The 22,095-nt window shown below is 39.4% G+C and overlaps 1 protein-coding gene across 2 annotated transcripts in view; it reads right to left on the bottom strand.

Moving 5' to 3' along the window:
- The window catches only part of SRGAP1 (SLIT-ROBO Rho GTPase activating protein 1), a 245,843-nt gene that overhangs the window by 3,428 nt on the left and 220,320 nt on the right, over positions 1-22,095 (bottom strand). Inside the window, exons 16-21 of one of the 2 annotated variants that reach the window (XM_054025469.1) lie at positions 20,969-21,074; positions 17,331-17,555; positions 14,853-14,932; positions 4,591-4,771; positions 4,118-4,252; positions 3,641-3,983 (exon numbers count right to left, since the gene is read on the bottom strand). In XM_054025469.1, the coding sequence (XP_053881444.1) occupies positions 3,641-3,983; positions 4,118-4,252; positions 4,591-4,771; positions 14,853-14,932; positions 17,331-17,555; positions 20,969-21,074 (1,070 nt within the window). The remainder of the gene's footprint in view (positions 1-3,640; positions 3,984-4,117; positions 4,253-4,590; positions 4,772-14,852; positions 14,933-17,330; positions 17,556-20,968; positions 21,075-22,095) is intronic. The other variant, XM_054025478.1, reaches the window with a different exon arrangement.

Below are 22,095 nucleotides of genomic sequence, written 5' to 3'. Positions count from 1 at the left end.
AAGGCTCAAAATCTTCTCTCACAACAGAAGTTGGTTCAGTAAAAGATATTACCTCACCCACCTTGTCTCTCTATTATCCTGGGACCAACATGGCTACACCAACACTGCATGTATTTACATCAACCTCATTTAAAAGTGGCCTTCCTGAACAAGATGGCAGCTTGTGTTGAACATAAATTAACTTAATGGTAGAGGGTCAAAATTCAGGTAGGCCATTAAAAACATACTCTGCTGCTTGCTGTTAAATTACTATTAAGAGAACAAATATTTGATGATTGATTTGCAACAATATTTAAATAAATGTAAAGCCTAAGAGCTTATGTGCTATACTCCTCATCTTACCCTAAAATATTCAGGAACAATACTCTAGCACAGGGATTTTTTTTTTAATGAAAGTAAAACTGAAGTTGGAAAACTGACTTGGACATCCAATTTGGCTTTGAAAATCCTGGCCTATATAACTCCCTTTTTTAAAATAAAGATGTAATTCAAGACAAATGGTAAAATAAGTGTGCTTTTGATAACTTTCAGTTAGGTGGAGAGAGAAGTTGGTGGTTAGTATTAAGAATCAGGGACATCTTGAAAGATAAAGGCCACCTTTCCAGCTTTTAAAAGTGTTTGTGGCAGTGAGCGCTGCTTGCTTATATCACAATTTCAGGGCAACTACACCTGTATTGCCCTTCAAGGGTACCCATTCTATGCTTCTGGTTCCCAGCCATCACCTCGTTTGGGTGGGGACTCGCATCTTGTTCCCTTGTGACTGGTGGATCTTTAAGGTTGCACAGTTCCCTGCCTACGCTGTGATATCCCCAGTAAGCCAGACTGCCTAAAAAGGCCAGCACCTGCACTTTGCTTTCTCTCTAAGGGCTGTGACCAGTGTAATTGCCAGCAGTTATAAGCTATCACACAGCTCACAGCTCTTTCTAAGCAAGCATATTTATTCTTAAGGTAAAAGCATTACAAAGAAAACATAAAAGTTCACATAAGCAGGCAAAAAGTTTAGCAGAGGGCCCTAGTAGGATTGGGGCCCCATCTTGGACAGAAGGTCCTGTCAATTGCTGGATCAGATCCTGTGTCAGTTTAAACTCAGGCTATTTTCCAAAAGTCCTTTCTTTGTAGTTAGTCTCTGGAGAATCTAGTTTGAAATATATATGTGAGCCTCCCAAGGAGCTGGCACTTCTCTGTGGGGGTTATAACCTGGCTGATTTGCCTTAATCATCATCCACTGTTTTTAGTTCCTGGAGGAGCTGCAGTAGCCTCCGCCCCCCGATGGCATAGAAAACAGTAAAACCATTAATTTAAAACAATGGACCTTAAGATACTGCATGGAGTTGCAATATCTGTCACATCTCCTCCCAGAGAGATTGCATACAATCCCAGCCCACAATAATACGAATCAGTTCTTTTGAGAATATTGCAGGAAACTGCCATATATGTAAGCCCCTTCGTTTTCAGTTTAAACTGATTTTTACTAAAAAATTCCCAGGCTTTACAAAAAGTATTCTTTTTTTTTTTTTCTGATTTTCACCCTACTTTTGTATCATTCAAATTTATAAAAAAAATAACTTGTTTTAGTAGGCAAATACAATGCATTGCATGAGATATGTCTCAATACATTAGTCTCTGTGTATATGCAAAGTTGCCTGTTGAAGTAAGACTATGTATTAGTCTAGAAAGATACACACAGTAGACAAACAGACACACATGCAAACTCTGAAGTGCGTGTGCATCTGAACCTACTGATCAATTTCATGCCCACCACATACATATTTCAAGCTGTTAGCAGATAATGGTTAAAGATCTGACACTAAAATGGGAAGAAAATGAAAATCTGTATCAGAATATGTTTCAGTACACAAGGAAGTATTCAAAAGTTTTAAAAATACAAAAAGGATGAAGTTGAGTGTATGCGCGGCAAATTGTGAGACCCAATTATTAAATGTAAACAGTTCTAAGTCCACAACAGTAAACTGTTTGTTCAAATGAAAAGTTTTATTTGAGGATTAGACCTATATTGTTTTCTTAAACTCAGAGGTGGCATTGTGTTTTGAGTTCTGCAGCAAACCACATTGAATAACGGAATTCAAAGATTAATCTACTGAAAACAAACACCTATATTTACTTAAAAAAATTAATAGTTTTTGCACTGGTTTTCACCGGTTTTTGTTGTGGTAATAAACACTGATAAATTCCCAGGAAAAATTAAAATAAAAACTGAAAATAAAGGGCCCTACATATCTCTTATGACTTGTTCATTCAATAGATTTTTTTTTAATGTATAAATGATGATGTGCCCCCCAATGTCCTCATATTTGTAGTTTAAATTTTAAGGAAGAATATCAGACATGGTTAGAAGTTGTCATGCAAGATACTGTTTAGTGAGATCATTTATGAGCATATTTCCATATGTTTGTTTTGCACATTTAGATTTATTCTTAAAGTACATCTACTAAAAGGACATGCCAAGATTGGCTTTGTGGTTAATTTTTCAGTTTTGGTGAGGCACAAGTGGGTTAAATAAGAAAACTATCAGGTGTTTCATGCTTGTTTACAGCAGCATTTACATGATTTAGTCAAAGTTCAAGTTCTGTCTCTGTCTGGTCTAGGTGTGTACAAATTTAATTAAAGCCAAATAGAGCTGTGCATAGCTCCTGGGCAGTAAATAAGGAACATAGCTTAACCTAGTATTTAAAAGATTAGAAATTGTTGAAATAAGAACAATGAAAATTGATGTCTGAGTCATTCACAACAACTGAGACTCTCTCTTCCCACTTCATAAGCAGCAGAGACTTTGAAGCAAAAGTTACATGACATTTTGAAATGTCAGTGCAGGATTATTTTAAATGCTTTTGTAATCAGATGGTAATTTGAGGGTGTTGAGTGTTTACATAATGACCATATTTTAAACTAAATGAGCTTTGAGTAGGACAGAAGTATTTATTAGCCCAAGATATGGCTATTACTGAGTTAGCACACTTCAGTAGCACAGAATTAATAACTTGCTTCTTGGTGCTATCTGTCTCTGCTATTCTATCCCTCTCACCTCTATGCTGCTGAGAAAGACTAGCCGCCTCTCCTACGGATGGCACGGTCTATTTATTCAGATTTATTTGCACTTTTACCTAGCATGTTCCATAGGCACAAGAGTTAAAAATCTCTACATTTATACAAAAACAATGTTAAAAAAACAGACTCTGAAATGCTAATTCCTATGTTTTCAAGTGACTGAGGACATTAGTAGCCAATTGGAGCACAGATTTGCATACTGTAAGATTCAGAAATAATTGCACAGTAATTATGAAAGCTAATCCCACTTCCATCAGAGCACACGGGTTTACATAACTGAGAAACAGTAACTGTACATTATCCCTATGTTCTGAGTGGCACAGAGTTTCATTTCAGTACAACTGAAAATTATTTCACTGTAATGCTGTTGCAACTTTTATTCCTATTTGCCCTCCTTTCTCCCATGATTCTTTAACACATCTCTGTCCTAGGCTCTCATGGCAAAAAGTTAAGTGGGATACTTTTCCGATACAGCTTTTCAATAAAAAAATAAACTCTCTGTGTTGTGAAAGTCAAATGTTCATTTACATCTATTTGACCATGCTCCTCACCGAGGCAAAGAAAAGAGACCAACCTGAGCTATTGATTCTGGGTCCAGTGGCTTATGGTCATTGAAACCTGGGTATTGACCAGATGATGTAGATCTTCTAATTGGAGGACTATCCGTCTTCTTTAGTGAATCATGCCTACTAATGTTGGTGAGGCTGCCATGCCCAGGTCTACGTCGTCTTTCGGGGCTGTCTGCGTTGAGGTTGCGATTGTGAAGAAGTGCTCGAGGACTGCAATGACTTGCCATGTTGGGGGAACCTAGCTCCACTGATGAGTTGGTGAGTGTGTGTGGTGGATGTACTGGGCAATGGCCATCACTGGTCCTGCCTAGGCGTCTTAGAGGAGGTGGTTCTGATCTCTTTCTTTGCCTACACAAATGTAGAAATCATAGGATGTTAGCATTTTTAACAAGGTGTGTGTGAAGAAATCCTGCCACTGCATGAGCCCAGAAGCAATCTAACGGCTGCAAAGCAATGCAGAAATGTTGCTATGTTAACCTTACCTTCCTAAATATATGTCAGGATGACGATCAGTTGGGGAGTTCATATCCTTGGATGAGGACTTGTCCTCAGTTATTGGCCCACTGCTGGCTTCACTGTCTGCTTTTTGGCTCAACGTATCTGAGAAGGTATCATCCCTGAAAGGAAGATATAGATTGAGAAGTCACTTTCCAGGAAGCGAGGTATGTAGGACAGCAGGCATCATGGCTCTTCTGTTTTTGTCCTCTTATAGAATTAAAACTAGACATATAATTGCATCTCCAGCTGCTGAACTCTCATTGATGACCTATTTATTTATTGACTTCACTCACGTCACCTCTTGCCCGTTTGGAGGCAAAATCTCCCAGGTGTTTATGAGCCTTCAAAGTCTTCAAAGCCCTCTCACATTTGGGAGATACCCCACTAGCTAGTTCAACAAGCTGCTTCCTAACAAGGAGCAATCACTCAAGTATATTATATAACTAGACATGCTTACATATCCTGCACCACTATATATTGGTGAGGTACTAGGCCATCAATTCCATTATGCCTTCCTTCCCACCAGTCTTCAGATGCTCGATGATATAAAAGCAGGGAGGCTCCTTTTTTGAAGGAGAGTTCTCGTGCAGATCTTCCAATGTAGTCAAACTTGGCTATCGCTTCTATAGGCTCACCTTCTAGGGGGAAAAAGTAAGATCTCAGACTCCAGAATAGACTTATCTGTTTATTTCAATGTTGTAAAATGTAACCCCTCAGCATTCATATCCAAACAAAGCTTACACAAGTCAGATATTGAACCAAGATATACTTCAGGCAGTGGCCACATGTCTGTGTGCCCCAAGTATAAAGCAACTGGGCTGCTTTAAAGACCTCTAGACAGAGAATATGAGAGAGAGCACACAATACATTCAATGCTCAACATTTGAAAGTGGGCGGAGCTCTTGTCTCCTAATATAAAAAGCTATGTGGTGGGTGGGGAATAGTTACAGGCAATAAAAAAACAAAACCACACCTCTGGGAGCCTGATAAATCAGGTGAACAAGCCAAAGAGATGTGCCACAACAATCAGCAGTGAAAAAGGAATCAATAGATAGGGGTTTCCTCAGCAAGACTAGGCATGAGTAGAGCCCTGTGCGGATACAAAATTTGTATTCCCATCTGATCCGCAAACATGGTCCATGGCTATCCGCAGGTTTGCAGGGCTCTAGGCCTGAGCAGTCTGATGAGTCAATTTAATAGCTTTAGAACTCTATTAGCATTTCTGTCACTTCTGTGCTAAGAGAGCAGATCCAGTGTAAACCTCCTATTTTACAAAATACAGGGACCTGTTCTTGGGCCTCCTCTGGTTTCTTTTGAAGCTCCAGTTTGTGCAAAGCCACCAAACACTTGACAGATCCAACTCCTTTAGGAGTACATCTGAGTATGAGGAATCATTGTATGGCATATAGCTGCTAGGATAGTTCTGTTACACCCCAGTGTATGGGGCCATAGCTAGGTGAAAGAGGACAAAGTGTAGGTGTCCCTCTGCTCCCAGTGATCACTGGCTGCTGGGATGATTCTGTGAGCAGCCAGGCATAGGCTACAGCAGTTTTGACTGGCCCCTGCAGAAAGAGTGAGTGAGTGTGTGTGGTAAAGCTTCTCCCTCCACAAGAACGGATTTTAAAAACCTTATCTTCATAGAGATCATTTTAAGGATGAAAATGAGAATTAAAACCTCCCTCCCGTCAAAACTTCCTGATATATCAAAGTTCATAGTGACAATGGCCCCTATCCTATAAGTAGACATGGTTCTGCTAACACCTGTGCGGAGTCCACTGACATCAGTGGGCCTCTGTGCAGCCTCAAGGGTCCCTTGTTAGCATATCTATTTGCAGAATTGGGGCCAATGAGTATAAAATCTTAACTGATGTCTTTGGAGCTGCTACTTTGTCAGTTGGACCTTGATGGAACAGCTACGATTTTATTGTATGATGTTGGCAATGTCTAGTTTGTTCTAAAAGTTATGAAAAACTAATGCCTGTGAAATCACATTTGTCAGGTTAAATTTATCTCAGTATCAAAATACCAACAAAAGCATTAAGAACTAATGCCCGCAAAATGTCAGTTTTCGAATTATACATTTTGTTTGCTTTGAGTAGCTCAAAAATAAAGCCATCCAAAATGAAAAATACCTTAGGCCTTGGCTACACTTACCAGCTAGTTCGACGGCTGGAAATCGAAGTTCTGGGTTCGACTTATCGCGTCTAGTCTGGACGCGATAAGTCGAACCCGGAAGTGCTTGCCGTCGACTGCGGTACTCCAGCTCGGCGAGAGGAGTACCGCGGAGTCGACGGGGGAGCCTACCTGCCGCGTGTGGACCAAGGTAAGTTCGAACTAAGGTACTTCGACTTCAGCTACGTTATTCACGTAGCTGAAGTTGCGTACCTTAGTTCGAATTAGGGGGGGTAGTGTAGACCAAGCCTTATACAATTAAACCAAAATTTAGAAAGAAATTAACAGCTAGGCTGATGACTGCCGTATCATGTCTTAGCTTGGTGCAAATTTAAATTGCTTCATTGTAATACCCTGAAAAACTTGGTTTATAATGAAGACTCCTGCCCCTTTATTATGCATTAATGTTATGTGCTGGAATGTCTTTAAAATTAACTTCCATCTTGCAAAGTGGAAATATAATCCTTGTACCCTCTTAAGGTTACAGTTTGCAGCTATTTCCAAATAACTTGCCCAACCTGTAGAGGACTGTCCTGTAGTTGGTCATCTTGAGTCAATCAGGTTAAAAACTTGCAATAGTTCAGATGACAACTTGTTTAGAGTAGTCAAGACCAGCAAACATTGAAGAATTTCAGAGAGGCCTACACACAACTAGGTGAGGCGATGGCAGTGAAATTCAGTGTTACAAATGCAAAGTAAGGCACACTGGCAGGAATCACTTCAATTACTTATACACATTGCTAGTTTCTAAATTAACTGTATTTATTCAGGAAAAAGACTGGCTAGCTTAATGAAAACTTCTGCTTTGTTGACCACCAATGCACACTGAGCAAACCAAATGGTAAGATGTATATAGAATAGGCTAGAAAATATTAGTGAAAATTGCAATGGCACGATATAAAATCAGTGGCATGCTCTCACCTGGATATTGTGTTCAGTTCTAGACACCCTATCTAAAAAAGTATATAAACAGAAAGCAAAGAGGACCAGAGATGTGACAAAATGATTATAGGTATGGAAAGGCTTCCACCACTTGAAGAGAGACTGAAAAGATTGGGACTATATAGTTTAAAGATGAGACAAATAAGAAGACACATGATAAAGGTATACAAATTAATGATTAGTTATGAGAAAGAAAATCAAACACTCCTGTTTATCTGCATCATAATACAAGGGGATAGTCAATGAAACTGAAAGGCAACAATTTAACATCAGAAAGGAAATATTTTTATACATATCACAAAGTTAGCCTTTGGAGCTCACTGTAAAAAGATATTCCTCAAATCATAAAAATGTAGGGTTGGACCTCAAGATTATCTAGTCTATTTCTTCTCCCCCCCTCACCCCCCCAGCCGAATACTGAGGCAGGATTATCTCATAAGTATAGCTAGACCAGATGCTTGTATGAATAATAGGAACATGCTGTTACATTATATAAGATTAAATAAAAGGGGGGGGGTATAAACTCCCATACTTGAGGGCACAAGCCAATCTCTAATTAATGAGGGTTAAGAATAAACTTCACCATAGTCAGGTTATTTCATAATTGTGTATTCAGGGTTTCCTTTCACCTTCCTCTGAAATATAGGCGCCAACTTTCTCTGGCCCCACCCTGCCCCCGCCCCTGACCCCATGCATAGACTCATAGACTTAAGGTAAGAAGGGACCATTATGGTCATCTAGTCTGACCTCCTGCACAATGCAGGCCACAGAATCTCACACATCCACTCCTGTAACAAACCCCTAACCTATGTCTGAGTTATTGAAGTCCTTAAATCGTGGTTTAAAGACCTCAAGGTGCAGAGAATCCTCCAGCAAGTGACCCGTGCTCCATGCTGCAGAGGAAGGCAAAATACCTCCAGGGCCTCTGCCAATCTTCCCTGGAGGAAAATTCCTTCCCGACTCCAAATATGGCGATCAATTGAACCCTGAGCATGTGAGCAAGACTCACCAGCCAGACACCCAGGAAAGAATTCTCTGTAGTAACTCAGATCCCATCCCATCTAACATCCCATCACAGGCCATTGGGCATATTTACCTGCTAATAATCAAAGATCAATTAATTGCCAAAATTAGGCTATCCCATCGTACCATCCACTCCATAAACGTATCAAGCTTAGTCTTGAAGCCAGATATGTCTTTTGCCCCCACTACTCCCCTTGGAAGGCTGTTCCAGAACTTCACTCCTCTAATGGTTAGAAACCTTCATCTAATTTCAAGTCTAAACTTCCTAGTGTCCAGTTTATATCCAATTGTTCTTGTGTCCACATTGGTACTAAGCTTAAATAATTCCTCACCCTCCCTGATATTTATCCCTCTGATATATTTATAAAGAGCAATCATATCTCCCCTCAGCCTTCTTTTGGTTAGGCTAAAAAAGCCAAGCTCTTTCAGTCTTCTTTCATAAGACAGGTTTTCCATTCCTCGGATCATCCTAGTAGCCCTTCTCTGTACCTGTTCCAGTTTGAATTCATCCTTCTTAAACATGGGAAACCAGAACTGCACACAGTATTCCAGATGAGGTCTCACCAGTGCCTTGTATAATGGTACTAACACCTCCTTATCTTTACTGGAAATACCTCGCCTGATGCATCCTAAAACTGCATTAGCTTTTTTAACAGCCATATCACATTGGCGGCTCATAGTCATCCTGTGACCAACCAATACTCCAAGATCCTTCTCCTCTGTTACTTCCAACTGATGTGTCCCCAATTTATAACCAAAATTCTTGTTATTAATCCCTAAATGCATGACCTTGCACTTTTCACTATTAAATTTCATCCTATTACTATTACTCCAGTTTACAAGGTCATCCAGATCTTCCTGTATGATATCCTGGTCCTTCTCTGTGTTAGCAATACCTCCCATCTTTGTGTCATCTGCAAACTTTATTAGCACATTCTCACTTTTGTGCCAAGGTCAGTAATAAAAAGATTAAATAAGATTGGTCCCCAAACCAATCCCTGAGGAACTCCACTAGTAACCTCCTTCCAGCCTGACAGTTCACCTTTCAGTATGACCCGTTGTAGTCTTCCCTTTAACCAGTTCCTTATCCACCTTTCAATTTTCATATTGATCCCCATCTTTTCCAATTTAACTACATTCCCCATGTGGAACCGTATCAAATGCCTTACTGAAATCAAGGTAAATTAGATCCACTGCGTTTCCTTTGTCTAAAAATCTGTTACCTTCTCAAAGAAGGAGATCAGGTTGGTTTGGCACAATCTACCTTTTGTAAAACCATTCCAACTCCTTTCCCAAGTCCCCACTCCAACTTCCCTCCCCTCCCCTCCCTGCCCCTATTGGATCCCTTCCCCAAATCCCCACCCCAGTCCCGCCTCTTCCCCCAGCACGCCGCGTTCCCCCTCCTCCCCCCTCCCTCCCTGCCCTGCAAAACAGCTGTTTCGTGGTGCAAGCGCTGGGAGGGGGGGGAGCAGGACGCGGCGGCGAGCTGCAGCAGGGGGGTGGGGCCACGGGGAGCTGCTGGTGGGTGCTCAGCACCCACTAATTTTTCTCTATGGGTGCTCCACCCCCGGAGTACCCACGGAGTTGGCGCCTATGCTCTGAAGCATCTGGTATTGAGCATTCTGAGGTAGGATATTGGACTACTGTGTTGATCAGATATGGCAATTCCTTTTTGGGTGAGCCATACTACAATTAAAAGTTCAATGGACTGTTTGATATTAAAGACTTGAGTATACAGGCTTTGATTCTTCTCATTTACCGCACACCAGAGTAAATCAGAAGTAAGTAACTCCACACCTATGTAAACCTAATGTATGAAGAGAGTCAGGCTTATGGAATGTTGAATTCTTCCTTTTCCTGTACCTCATTATAGACGGACGTGCTTTCTCAGACATCTGTGGGAAGTTGCTGCACTGGGAACAGCTATTTGAACTGTTAATCTACAGAGAGTGAGTGAGACTTCTGAGACATGCGATTTATGTGTTCCTATGTAACATACTCTTTTCTCTCAGAACAATGTGGTTTATAGCTGAGATAATTGCTTTCCTGAATGAAATTCTTGTATTAAGCTCATATAAATTGATCTTTTATTCTGATAGGAACTTTCATTACCAAAAATGTGCCCTTTACTTGAACAGCACATTTCTGCAGCAGACAGTTCTCAGATTTTATTTTTTAAATACTAATTCACCTGTTAACAAGTAGAACATTGACAATTAATATAAAAATACCTTGACAGTTCCATTTGGACATAAAAAAAGCCAAAAGATTTATAATGTCAAGGTTATTGAGAATGGAAGGGAGCCATTTCACAACTAAAGGAAAGGGAATAGAGCTAATCAACAGTTACAAATCTATGATTTGTAACTGAAATGCTGCATGATACTGAGCCATGGGGTCTAACAGTAAAATTAAGACAGCTCAGAGGGAAATATAATTATACTGCTCTGTCCTTTACCTTGAGGCATTTGCTAACTATGGCAAAACATATATGATGACATCTGAGATATCACTAGCTATGATCTCTAGTGATTCAGACAAAGATGGAGAAGGAGAAATATTAGGACAAGCTGAAGAACTGTGGGAAGAGCTCTAGGGATTCTGTTCCCAGTTTTGTACTTATGACCTCAAATTCTGCTAATATTATGACTGCCATTCAGTGACACATTATGGTGCCTTTCATGTAAAAATCACTGTAAATAGCTCTGTACAGGTCCAGCAGGTGGTAAGGGGAAAGATGTAAGAAACACAAAGGCTAGTCGCTATTTCTATCCCTGCACTTTAAGAGCCAACCACAGCATTAGCCTTCCTCTAAAGGTGGCAGTATGAGGGTGGGGCTATGCCATCCCACCCCAGTGCTAGGGTTGCCAAAGCCAGATATTCCAGCAGGAGTGCTGGAACCTCCCCCATCCCGTCTCTTCCCCCAGAGGCCCTGCCCCTGGCCCACCCCAGTTCACTCCTCTTCCCTCTCCTTCCCCCCCACCCCCCAATTGGGAGGAACTCACCTGGGGACTGGGAGCTGCAGTCACCCAACATAGGTAGGAAACTGTCAGGTACCCTTTTCAACTGGACTTTCTGGTCAAAAACCAGGCACCTGGCCACTCTACACCCCACACCAGTGAGGCAAGTGGAGCTGAGCCAGCAGAATGAGAACATCCACTGTACCTTTCACTGGGTGCATCAGAGCAGCCCCTGCTCTGTGCTCCCCCAATTCTCCCACATGCATTGAGCTTGTCTTAAGCAAAAGACATCCTGATCCCTATGCTCTCTTCTATCTTAACAAAGGGCTGTGGCTTTACAGTAACAATCTATCCTCAAGTTCTCTGGCAGTTCTCTCACTGGAAAACAACAAAGGGAAACAAGGCTGTGAATTACTATTACAGCAGAACTTGGCAAAAAGTTGATCATAGTATGAATTATTTTAGAGTAGTCATATCTGCAATGGTGACCATTCAGGGACGCAACAGCACTAACTCTCAGCCTTATTTGTCTTTTAATACCCCCATCTGTGTGAGAACTACTTTCTTGATTTATAAATGTAAGGCATCATAAGTGGTCAATGAACAGCAATAAAAATGTTAGCATGTTTGTGTTTTATATCAGGAATTACCCATGTGTCTGAGACTTCCTCAGGAAATTCTCTTATTTCCTTAGGAAACAGATCTAGTCAACTTTTATATTCATCCAACTAGAGTAAAATATCTTCAACGTTAAAGAATTTCAGAAGAAAATTGCACAAAAACTGCTTATTAAGCATAAAGATGTATCCCCTGAATCTTATACTCTTTTCTAAGAGTTATTTTTCAGGCGAATGTCTGAGGCACAAGGTGAACTCTTTGAAATGCGCAAAAGTTCATGTTTTCAGATTTAGGGGAAAAGGCTATTTAGCAGGAATGCTCTTCTTTTAAGTAGACAATGTAAATAAAAATTCTTATAGTGAAGGCTTTTTACCTTTACAAAAAACTCTTCACTATGACCTGGATTCAGAGAAGCATGTGAATAGCCCCAATAAAGTCACTGTGACGACTCACGTGTTTACAGTTAAGGATGTATTTAGCTTTTGTATACTTCATCATTTTATGCCCCAAACCTTCAAAGGATAGAGGATAAGCTAATTTTATCCCTACACTTTTATATATACTTGCCTTATTTAAAAAAAAATTATGTTAGCTTTGTAATTTCATGAATAAACCTTTACTTTCCCCCACAGTTGCTCAGCCTTGTTATTATATACAAACTGACTTCTTGTAGGTATAGAAAGACTTGTAATTTAACCTTATACAGCAAGTAGTTCTTATAGTGAAAATAATCAAAACAGAAAAATAAATCCTCTTGCTTTTAATTATAGCCTTTGGATTACATTTCACTTGCCCAGTATTGTTATGGGACTAGAGGGTTTGAGAGAAAAAATCCCTTCAGTATAAAACTAACTAGATTTACAACATAATAAAGATTTACATTTTTAGAGTAGGCTCTGTCCAGCTCCTAACAGAGGAAATGCAAAAGTACAATATGTCCAGTTAGTAGTAGCAAGCTCAGTTCAACATTACCTTACTCTCCTACACATGTATATCAGGATCCTGGTGTGACAAACTAGTAATCAATAAATCTACTGAATTCAAAAATTTCCTTTAGTGGAAGCTTTCCTGTTCCCCCACAAAAGATCAATTATCTGAGCCTTGTGATTCAAGATCGAAGTAAAATTGTTACCAATCACAGCGTATGGTATTGCAAACACTTTTATTCAAGGGACAAACACACAAATGTGTGTGCAAAAAGACAGTTAACGGCACCAGTTCGATGAAAATACCCACCCTTCATTATAAAAAATAGCTTATCTAAAGGTAAACCTTTTTACTGGTGGAAAAATTTGATTAGACCTAGCTGATTAAGTGGAGGCCTCTCACTTCACGCACTGGTCTAGTCACACCAACTACGCTGTCATCATCTTTGCCCAAGCATTACCACAAGGTTCAAATCTTTGTGTTATCTTTTCCCCCCTTTAAATGCACATCCACAACATGATTGTCCACTTTCTGTATTCAATTCACAAAAAGTAGCAAACAAAGGAATGGCAAAAGCTAGGATTTAATTGCTGGCCATCCTGATAAACAAAACTAGATCAAGTAATGTAATCCTTTCTTGGCTACCTCTGATCCTTTGAGAGTTACTCGAGTCAATTTTGTCTCAATCAATAATGCTGTGTTACAACTTTACTACAGTCATTGCATCCAGGATTGATATCAAGGCACAAATGAAGTACCATACTACTTTCAGATGGTCAAGATTTGCCTGTCCATGCTTTTCAGATGCCATTTAATATTTTACAATTGTGTACAAAGGGATTAAAAACAACTTTTGATTGTTGCATCCATTTAATCCTGAGCATTTCATAGGAGTCTGAAATAGTCTGTTTTTTAGCAACATGAGAAACTGTCTTATAAATTAGTATATGAGGGGAGGCGGGCAGAGACACATAGTACCAAGTTGTGGCTGGTGCTCAAAATAAATGGTGGGTCTGGGACTGGCAACAGGACCCTTTTTCCAATCCTTGAAATTATTATTTTTGACCCCACACTTGGATATTTCTGATCTCCTAAATAAAATCAATGATACCATTTTGGCCTCTTACTCTTCCCCACTTTGTCCCCAGACAAGCTCTTCTGCTGTAATTCCCTCCCCTGCTCCTTCTGAAAATGCGAAGGAGGCCTTCCTGCACTCTGCTGCTTACCTTGCCCCCTTGAACAGATCCTCCTGCAACTACTTTTTTATTTTCCCCCACCAGATTACAGGCCCTATCTGCCTTCCCTTTCCTGTTTGGTCCCAGGCCCCTGATTGGTTGCCTCCTTGTTATCACAAGCTGCTTTATCCACTGTGCTAACCTAAACAAGGGAAAGCGGCATCTGCCACTAAGGGCTTGCCTATATGGGGAAATATATTGTCATAGCTATAGTGGAATAACTATGCCATTATATTTCTCTATCTAGACAAGGCCTAAGTCTTAATTTGCTGAAAGAAAGAAGAGGAGATTTGATAGGTGATGCTTATCCCATTGGGCCCTCACTGCCAGCTCTGATGCGTAGTCCAGCAAGGGTGAGCATGAGCCAAGATTATAGTGATGGCTTTGGTTTAATAGTTTTGGGGGTCCTTAAATCCTCTAGAAAGTTGTGTTTTTAAATATCAAAATATAACATATTGAATGCAATTCTCTAAGCTAAAATATTCAAAGACATGGCTTGGGTCAGTTTATCTTGTGCAAAAAAGGTAAAAGGCCACTTAAAAAGGGAACATTACATCAGAACGTAATTTGTGCTGACTGAAGTAGTTTCCCACTTGCCCTTCCTGTAACTGAGCAAGCCAGGAAAGGTGCAAGGAAACAGCTGGTGAAACACAGATGCATGAGTGGAAAAACAAACAAAAAATTGAAGATTAAAAATGGAGGTGTAAGCAGCAGAGCATCCTCCCAGAAGTAATTTAGTTTCAATTGAGAGACAGTGAGGAAAAGAGAGTATTTCCTGCATGAAAAACCTGTAAATGTAATTTATTTAAAAGAGGATTAAAGATGTAACATAAAGAACGTACCATCTTCACTGGTGTGGGGCTCTGTACTGGCATCCTGGTCCACTTCCTCTAGTGTACCATGTTCACTATAAGGGCTATCACTGCAGAAATACACAAAGTTAAGCAGGTACAGGCAATTAGCACATGAAGCCATGCTTAATGGATGCTATATTTGGCATAACCCTCCCCCCAAGCTAACAAGAGTAATCTATTACTATAGCAAATATCACTTAAATTTTCTTATGAAACAAATAGCAAATATAAAATGTGTGTATGTATAGACTGTCAAATGATTAAAAAAAATTAATCACGATTAATCGTGCTTTTAAACAATAATAGAATACCATTTATTTAAATATTTTTGGATGTTTTCTACATTTTGAAATATATTGATTTCAATTACAACACAGAATACAAAGCACAGTGCTCACTTTATATTATTTTTTATTACAAATATTTGCACTGTAAAAAACAAAAGAAATAGTATTTCAGTTCACCTAATACAAGTACTGTAGTGCAATCTCTTTGTCATGAAAGATGAAATGTAGAATTATGTACAAAAAAAAACTGCATTCAAAAACAAAACAGTGTAAAACTCTAGAGCCTACAAGTCCACTCAGTACTACAACTTGTTCAGCCAATTGCTCAGACAAACAAGTTTGTTTACATTTGCAGGAGATAATGCTGCTCACTTCTTGTTTACAATGTCACCTGAAAGTGAGAACAGATGTTTGCATGGCACTGTTGTAGCCGTGTTGCAAGATATTTACATGCCAGATGTACTAAAGATTCATATGTCCCTTCATGCTTCAGCCACCATTCCAGAGGACATGTATCCATGCTGATGTTCTGCTTGATAACAATCAAAATCAATGCGGCCCAACACGTGTTCATTTTCATCATCTGAGTCAGATGCCAGCAGCAGAAGTTTGATTTTCTTTTTTGGTAGTTTGGGTCCTGTAGTTTCCGCATCAGTGTGTTGCTCTTTTAAGACTTCTGAAAGCAGGATCCACACCTTGTCCCTCTCAGATTTTGGAAGGCACTTCAGATTCTTAAATCTTGGGTTGAGTGCTGTACCTATCTGTAGAAATCTCACATTGGTACCTTCTTTGCATTTTGTCAAATCTGCGGTGAAAATGTTCTTAAAACGAACAACACGTGCTGGGTCATCATCCGAGACTGCTATAACATGAAAACTATGGCAAAATAGGGGTAAAACAGAGCAGGGGACATACAGTTCTCCCCCAAGGAGTTCAGTCACAAATTTAATTAACACATTATTTTTTTAACAAGCGTCATCAGCATGTAAGCATGTCCTCTAGAATGGTGGCCGAAGCATGAAGGAGCATATGAATGTTTAGCATATCTGGCACATAAATACTTTGCAATGCCGTCTACAAAAGTGCCATGCAAATGCCTCCTCTCACTTTCTGGTGACATTGTAAATAAAAAGAGGGCAGCATTATCTCCTGTAAATGTAAACAAACTTGTTTCTCTTAGCGATTGGCTGAACAAGAAGTAGGACTGAGTGGACTTGTAGGCTCCAAAGTTTTACACTGTTTTGTTTTTGGGTGGTGTTAGAACCAAAAAAAATCTACTTTAGTAAGTTGCACTTTTGTGATAGAGATTGCACTACAATACTTGTATGAGGTGAATTGAAAAATACTATCTTATCATTTTTACAGTGCAAATATTTGTAATAAAAAATAATATTAAGTGAGCACTGTACACTTTGTAATCTGTGTTGTAACTGAAATCAATATATTTGAGAATGTAGAAAAACATCCAAAATATTTAATAAATTTCAATTGGTATTCTATTGTTTAACAGTGTGACTAAAACTGCGATTAATCACAATACATTTTTTAAATTGTGATTAATTTGAGTTAATTGTGTGAGTTAACTGTGATTAATCGACAGCCCTATATATATATATATATATTAGTTAAAGTCCGAAGCAATGTAATCCTCAGACCGTGGTATAAAATCATAATTGTTACAGGAATTAATACATCTTCCCTTCAGATATCATTTCCATTTATTTAAATGGATAAGAGGGTAACTAGATATTTCCCTTCTAGCAGTACTGAATTTAGTGTATATATGTCCGGGCTTAATGGTGAAACCATTATGAACTGAAATTCTTTATGGAACCCTTCAACAAATGCAAGACTGGGACTACGTCATCTGGCCACAAACTCCCAATTGTACATGTAGACCTCTGTCAACCACTTGATGGTCACGTATATGATAGTTCTCAGAATCCTAAATTAACTCCATTGAAGTTTTCTAGTTAGGAAACCCTGGCAATCATCATGGTTATATTTGCCCCATGTGTTTCACAGTACCACTTTCTTGTGAACCTTCCATGCATTAGAATTTTTTTTATTTTCATATTTCTTTTATTTATGCAGAACCTCTTATATGATGGGAGTCATTCATGTAAAATGGAGTCCTAGCATTTTGGTATGAAGACAGAAAGATAATATTCTGACTTACCAGTAGTCATCTCCAGCCATACATTTTTCATAAACAGGGCCATCTAGCTCTTTAGCATCTGGGAAAATAGCCTCATGATGGATGATGATCGTTTTGATTATTTCATTCACATGAGCTTGACATGACACCTGGTCTTGTATGTCTGGAACAGGCATCAGTGTTGGGCCAAAACATATGGCCAAGTTATAAGGATCCATCATGTTCTCATCACTGTACTGAGAAAGGCTTTGGAAAAAGAATCAAGAAAAAGAAAGACTTTTCCTCTGTGACTATCCTAATTCTGAAAACTAGCACAGAACAACCTTAAATTGTCAGCACAATGCAATGTTCCCCACCCTTTTTGACACTTAGTCCTGTACAACACAGCAAAACAAATGAAATTGTTCTTCTATTGTCTGGCAATATACAACACTGGGAGAATTTAGAACAGACAGATACTGGGGGAGGGGGAGATGAATTTGAATTAATCATTTTTTAGCCATGGAAAACTTTACTAAGGGACTCTGTGTGATCTACAGTAAAGACACTGTTCTAAGTTTAAAAAATAAAAAATGCAAACAACCATCGGTGAGATAGAGCTAAGGGCTTTCTGAGGGAAGGAACCCTCCCCGCTTTACTATGAAGCCATGTATATAACAAAATTTCCAATATCGGAAACAGAGCATAGCTGACCACAAGATGGTCACAGAGGGATCCTCTGGTTTGCTGCTATGCCACTCCACCTGTCTGTTTCTATCGGAGGCCGATTTTTCAGAGTGTGGCTGGGGCTTTCCTACATCTTGCTGAACCTTGGATTCCATGTCGTCCCCTTGGAGCTACTGCTTGTAAGTTATGTTAGAGCAGTGGCTCTCAACCTTTCTAGACTACTGTGCCCCTTTCAGGAATCTGATTTGTCTTTGTACCCCAAGTTTCACTTCACTTAAAAACTACCTGCTTACAAAAATCAGACATACAAATACAGAAATGTCTCAGCACATTATTACTGAAAAATTGCTGACTTTCTCATTTTTACCATATAATTATAAAATAAATCAATTGCAATATAAATATTGTACTTACATTTCAGTGTATACAGCAGTACTAACAAGTCATTGTCGGTATGAAATTTTAGTTAGTACTGACTTTGCTAGTGCTTTTTATGTAGCCTGTTGCAAATATCTAGATGAGTTGATCTACCCCCAGAAGACCTGTGCGTACCCCCAGGGGTATGTGTACCCCTGGGTGAGAACCACCATGCTAGAAGACCAGCCTGATGGATACCTGGCCCAGAATTACAAAGTCTACCTTTACACACACCACCTTTCCCCCTGCAAGTTGAACTGTGCGCTCTTCAGCAGTAGCTGAGGATTGAGGCTTACAGCTCCCCAGATTAGTCATTTTTAAGGACTCAGGACTCAGTCCCACAAGGCCTGAAGTCCCGTAACTCCCATTGATTCAGTACTGCTTGACACCCTGCAGGATTAGAGATGCAGCTGCTATGTTTGCCCATCTTTAAATACACCAGCTTAAAAGGCTTTAAACTATACTTTCTAGAGAAAACATTTGCTGCATAGCAACAGCATTGTGACATCAACACAAACTGAAAAGAGTCAAGAATTCTAAATGATCCCCTCCAATCCCGCAAAATCTGCTTGTAAAATCAGTCATGCTATCCCTTTTTTGTGTCATATTTTGTTAATGTACTCTGTGCTACTCTGAGATATCATAAATCTTGTTCTACAAATTACAAAGGAGATTTAGTCACTTGATTATTCATGAACTATGCTACATAGGTGGTTATAATTGATTTATGAAATATGAAAGGCTACATGCTGTTGCCTCTCTGTTCTCCATAACACACAGTTGGTGGAATATAGTACAAGAGACTTCTTATTTCAGCAAAGTGTTTTTTGTGCAGCCCCAATAGATCCACTCAATTTTGGAGCAAATAGGAGCAAAGGAGGAATATGCTAACTAAGGGTCTGATCTCTCAATCACTAAGGGTATATCTACACTAGAGCTGGATGTGTAAATTCCAGCTTGGATAGACACACCTGCCCTAGCTTTGATCGAGCTAGTGTACTAAAAATAGCACAGCCACAGCAGACTGGGTGGTGGGAGGGGCTAGCTGTCCCAAGTATGTACCTAGAGCTTTGATGGGATTGTATGTGAGATGGCTAGCCCATGCAGCTATGGCTACACTGCCATTTTTAGCACACTACGTCAGTCTACCTGAGCTGGAAATTCCACCTCCAGCTCAAGTGTAGATGCACCCTTAGTAAGCATATCATCGTCTAGTGCTGGTAGTAGGTCCATTGCTGCTGGGGAATGGGAGGTAAGGTGGAGACTGGGGGATTGGGATTTTACTAGGGTGAATGTAAAATTAAGTGAGCAGAATGAGACTACCAAAGAGCAGCAATGATTGTGGATTAGTGACAGCTGAGGTCAATGAATACTGACCCAGACCATATAATATGTATTACCTTTTATAATCCTGATCCACGTTAGGTGATTGCGGCCAGGAAATAAAAAGCAGTCTTACATGCACCGCTTGTTGTCACACACTTATTGTAGCCATTCTCAAGAGATACAGCTGGGGTTTTTCAGGTGGAAAAAATAACTTGGCCCAAATCCTTATATTTAAAGACTGTGTGTGTGTGTTTAGAAAATCACTTATTTGGTGACAAGTACAATGGAGGTTAGCCTCAACAAATATACAGTATGTGCACACACAATTAAAACCTAACAACGAAACCCGTAGATTTAATATATTAACATTTAATAACACAGTTTATCATTCACATCCTGGAAGATATAGTGGAAGCTCAACCCAAAACACACATTACAGTGCTGAAGGAAGGGAGGGTTTAAGGAGCAGCAGAACAGAAGTCCCAGGAGGCAGGCAGTACAGAAACAGAAAGAGCCAGAAATAGGGCAGAACACTGATCAAAGAAAGCATATCACAGTGAAAATACCAGGAAAAAACAGAAAAGGGACACAGGTAAAATAGTGTTTTTTCCCCACACTACCCTTTCCTCTGGCCCAGTTTTTCCCCTCAGAATGGGCCAGTTTCTGATACCCCACGTCCCCAACAACTGTCTCATATCAGTGTTTCAGTATGAAGGGAAAGAGGTGGGGTTCCTGAGCACCGGTAGCACCATGATTATTTTGGGCAAGAGCACCAGTGAGGAAATTTGGATCTTGCTCCAACACAGCATCAAACCACCAGCTCGCAGGTGATTTGGCTGTTTGAGTATGTTGCATTTTTTCTAATCAGAAAGTTAAAATCAGCTTAAGATAGGAGTGTAGCTGAAAAAGTTCACGTCTAAATTATGCAAGTTATTTTTAATGTGGATGTCTTTTATTTGTTGTTTTGTTTTACAGCTTCAGCTCTAGTCGCAGTCCCTGCGTTCAAGGCAACACTTTTATCAGTCTTACCATAACCTTGTGGTCAGTTAAGAAGAAAAGTAACTTCAGTTTGTACGAAAATGGACCTTTTCCTTCTGTTTTCTTTGCCAATTAAAATACCGTCTTCTGTGTTAAATGAAGCTAAAATGTAAATTTCATGCAGACTATGAAGAAGACAAAGGAAATTTTGACACCAACAGTGGAAGTGGGATGAAGATGCAGCATTCTGACAGGAACCTTAAGGTACTTACTGGTTAAGGAAGGCAAATAGGTATCTCATCACTATAAGGACAGACCTGGGTAAAGTCAGGAGGAGTTTGCGGATGTGAAGAGCCCTCTCATAGAGATTATCTATTCCTGTAAGGCAGAAGATAATATTTTCAGCTTCTTTTAGGAGAAAACTATATTCAGCTCAACGGTGTTATTCTTATGCTAATATATGTTGCTGGTCAACATTTTTCAAATTTTGAAAAACAAAAGTGAAAATTTTGGAAAAAATCAAGTTCCCCTCCCCTTTTTGACCAGCTTTATTAATACATAATTACCAAGTGATGCTTTAAATATGTCCAGCAAGTCTGCTAAAAACTAACTTACTGCAGATTTCTAAGTAAGGTAGCTCACAAAACTGCAATAAGAGGATTTTCCTCTCAAGGGTAAAAAAGTAATATTAGGAGGCTAGGAATCTCTGTCATCAGTTCCTAACACTGGCTTATTCTCTGTATTTGAATTTGCATATTGAAAATATCCTTCTGATCATTGATTGTAAAGCCTTCCTGACTTAGTTTTCTCTGTCAACACTATCTCTCCAGCTGTAAATCTATTAAAGTCAATTCTAAATCAATGCCTTCTCATGTTAATCCAAAAATACAAAGTACAATGATCAGATGTTTTTTTCCCTAGATAATTTCTTTTAGGTCCATCAAAATGTTCCTGAAATAGGCAAACCAACAGCTGTGTAAAGCAGGACTGAGGCAGCACAAGAGCTTTGATTTCTATTGCCTTACAACAGAAATCAGCATGTATTATTTTCTACATTGTTCAGAATGAACATGTGGCTTCATCTGGAAAGCAAAGCAAAGCATCTTTCAAAGTAGCAAACCTCTATTCTGAATAAGAAATCCTTGAACTCTTCTCTCAAGATATTTTCGGTGTAAATGACATTGCTAAAAGCAATTTAACATTTCAATAATGCCCCCTAAGTCAACCAAGAAATAATAGTGCAATTCACATAATTTAAACACAGTCCTAGTAGAATATTAGAATAATAGCACCTAATAACAGTGCAATGGACATTTGGTAACATTGAGAAACTGTGAAATGAGGAATTGGGGGTGAAGCCAACAGCTAAAAACCATTTGTTACAGAATACAAGATTTTT

The sequence above is a fragment of the Malaclemys terrapin genome, chromosome 1 (assembly GCF_027887155.1).
Source record: "Malaclemys terrapin pileata isolate rMalTer1 chromosome 1, rMalTer1.hap1, whole genome shotgun sequence".
Taxonomy (NCBI): Eukaryota; Metazoa; Chordata; order Testudines; family Emydidae; genus Malaclemys; species Malaclemys terrapin.
The sequence above is the reverse complement of the archived record's forward strand: the minus strand, read 5'-3'. Positions and strand labels throughout refer to the sequence as shown.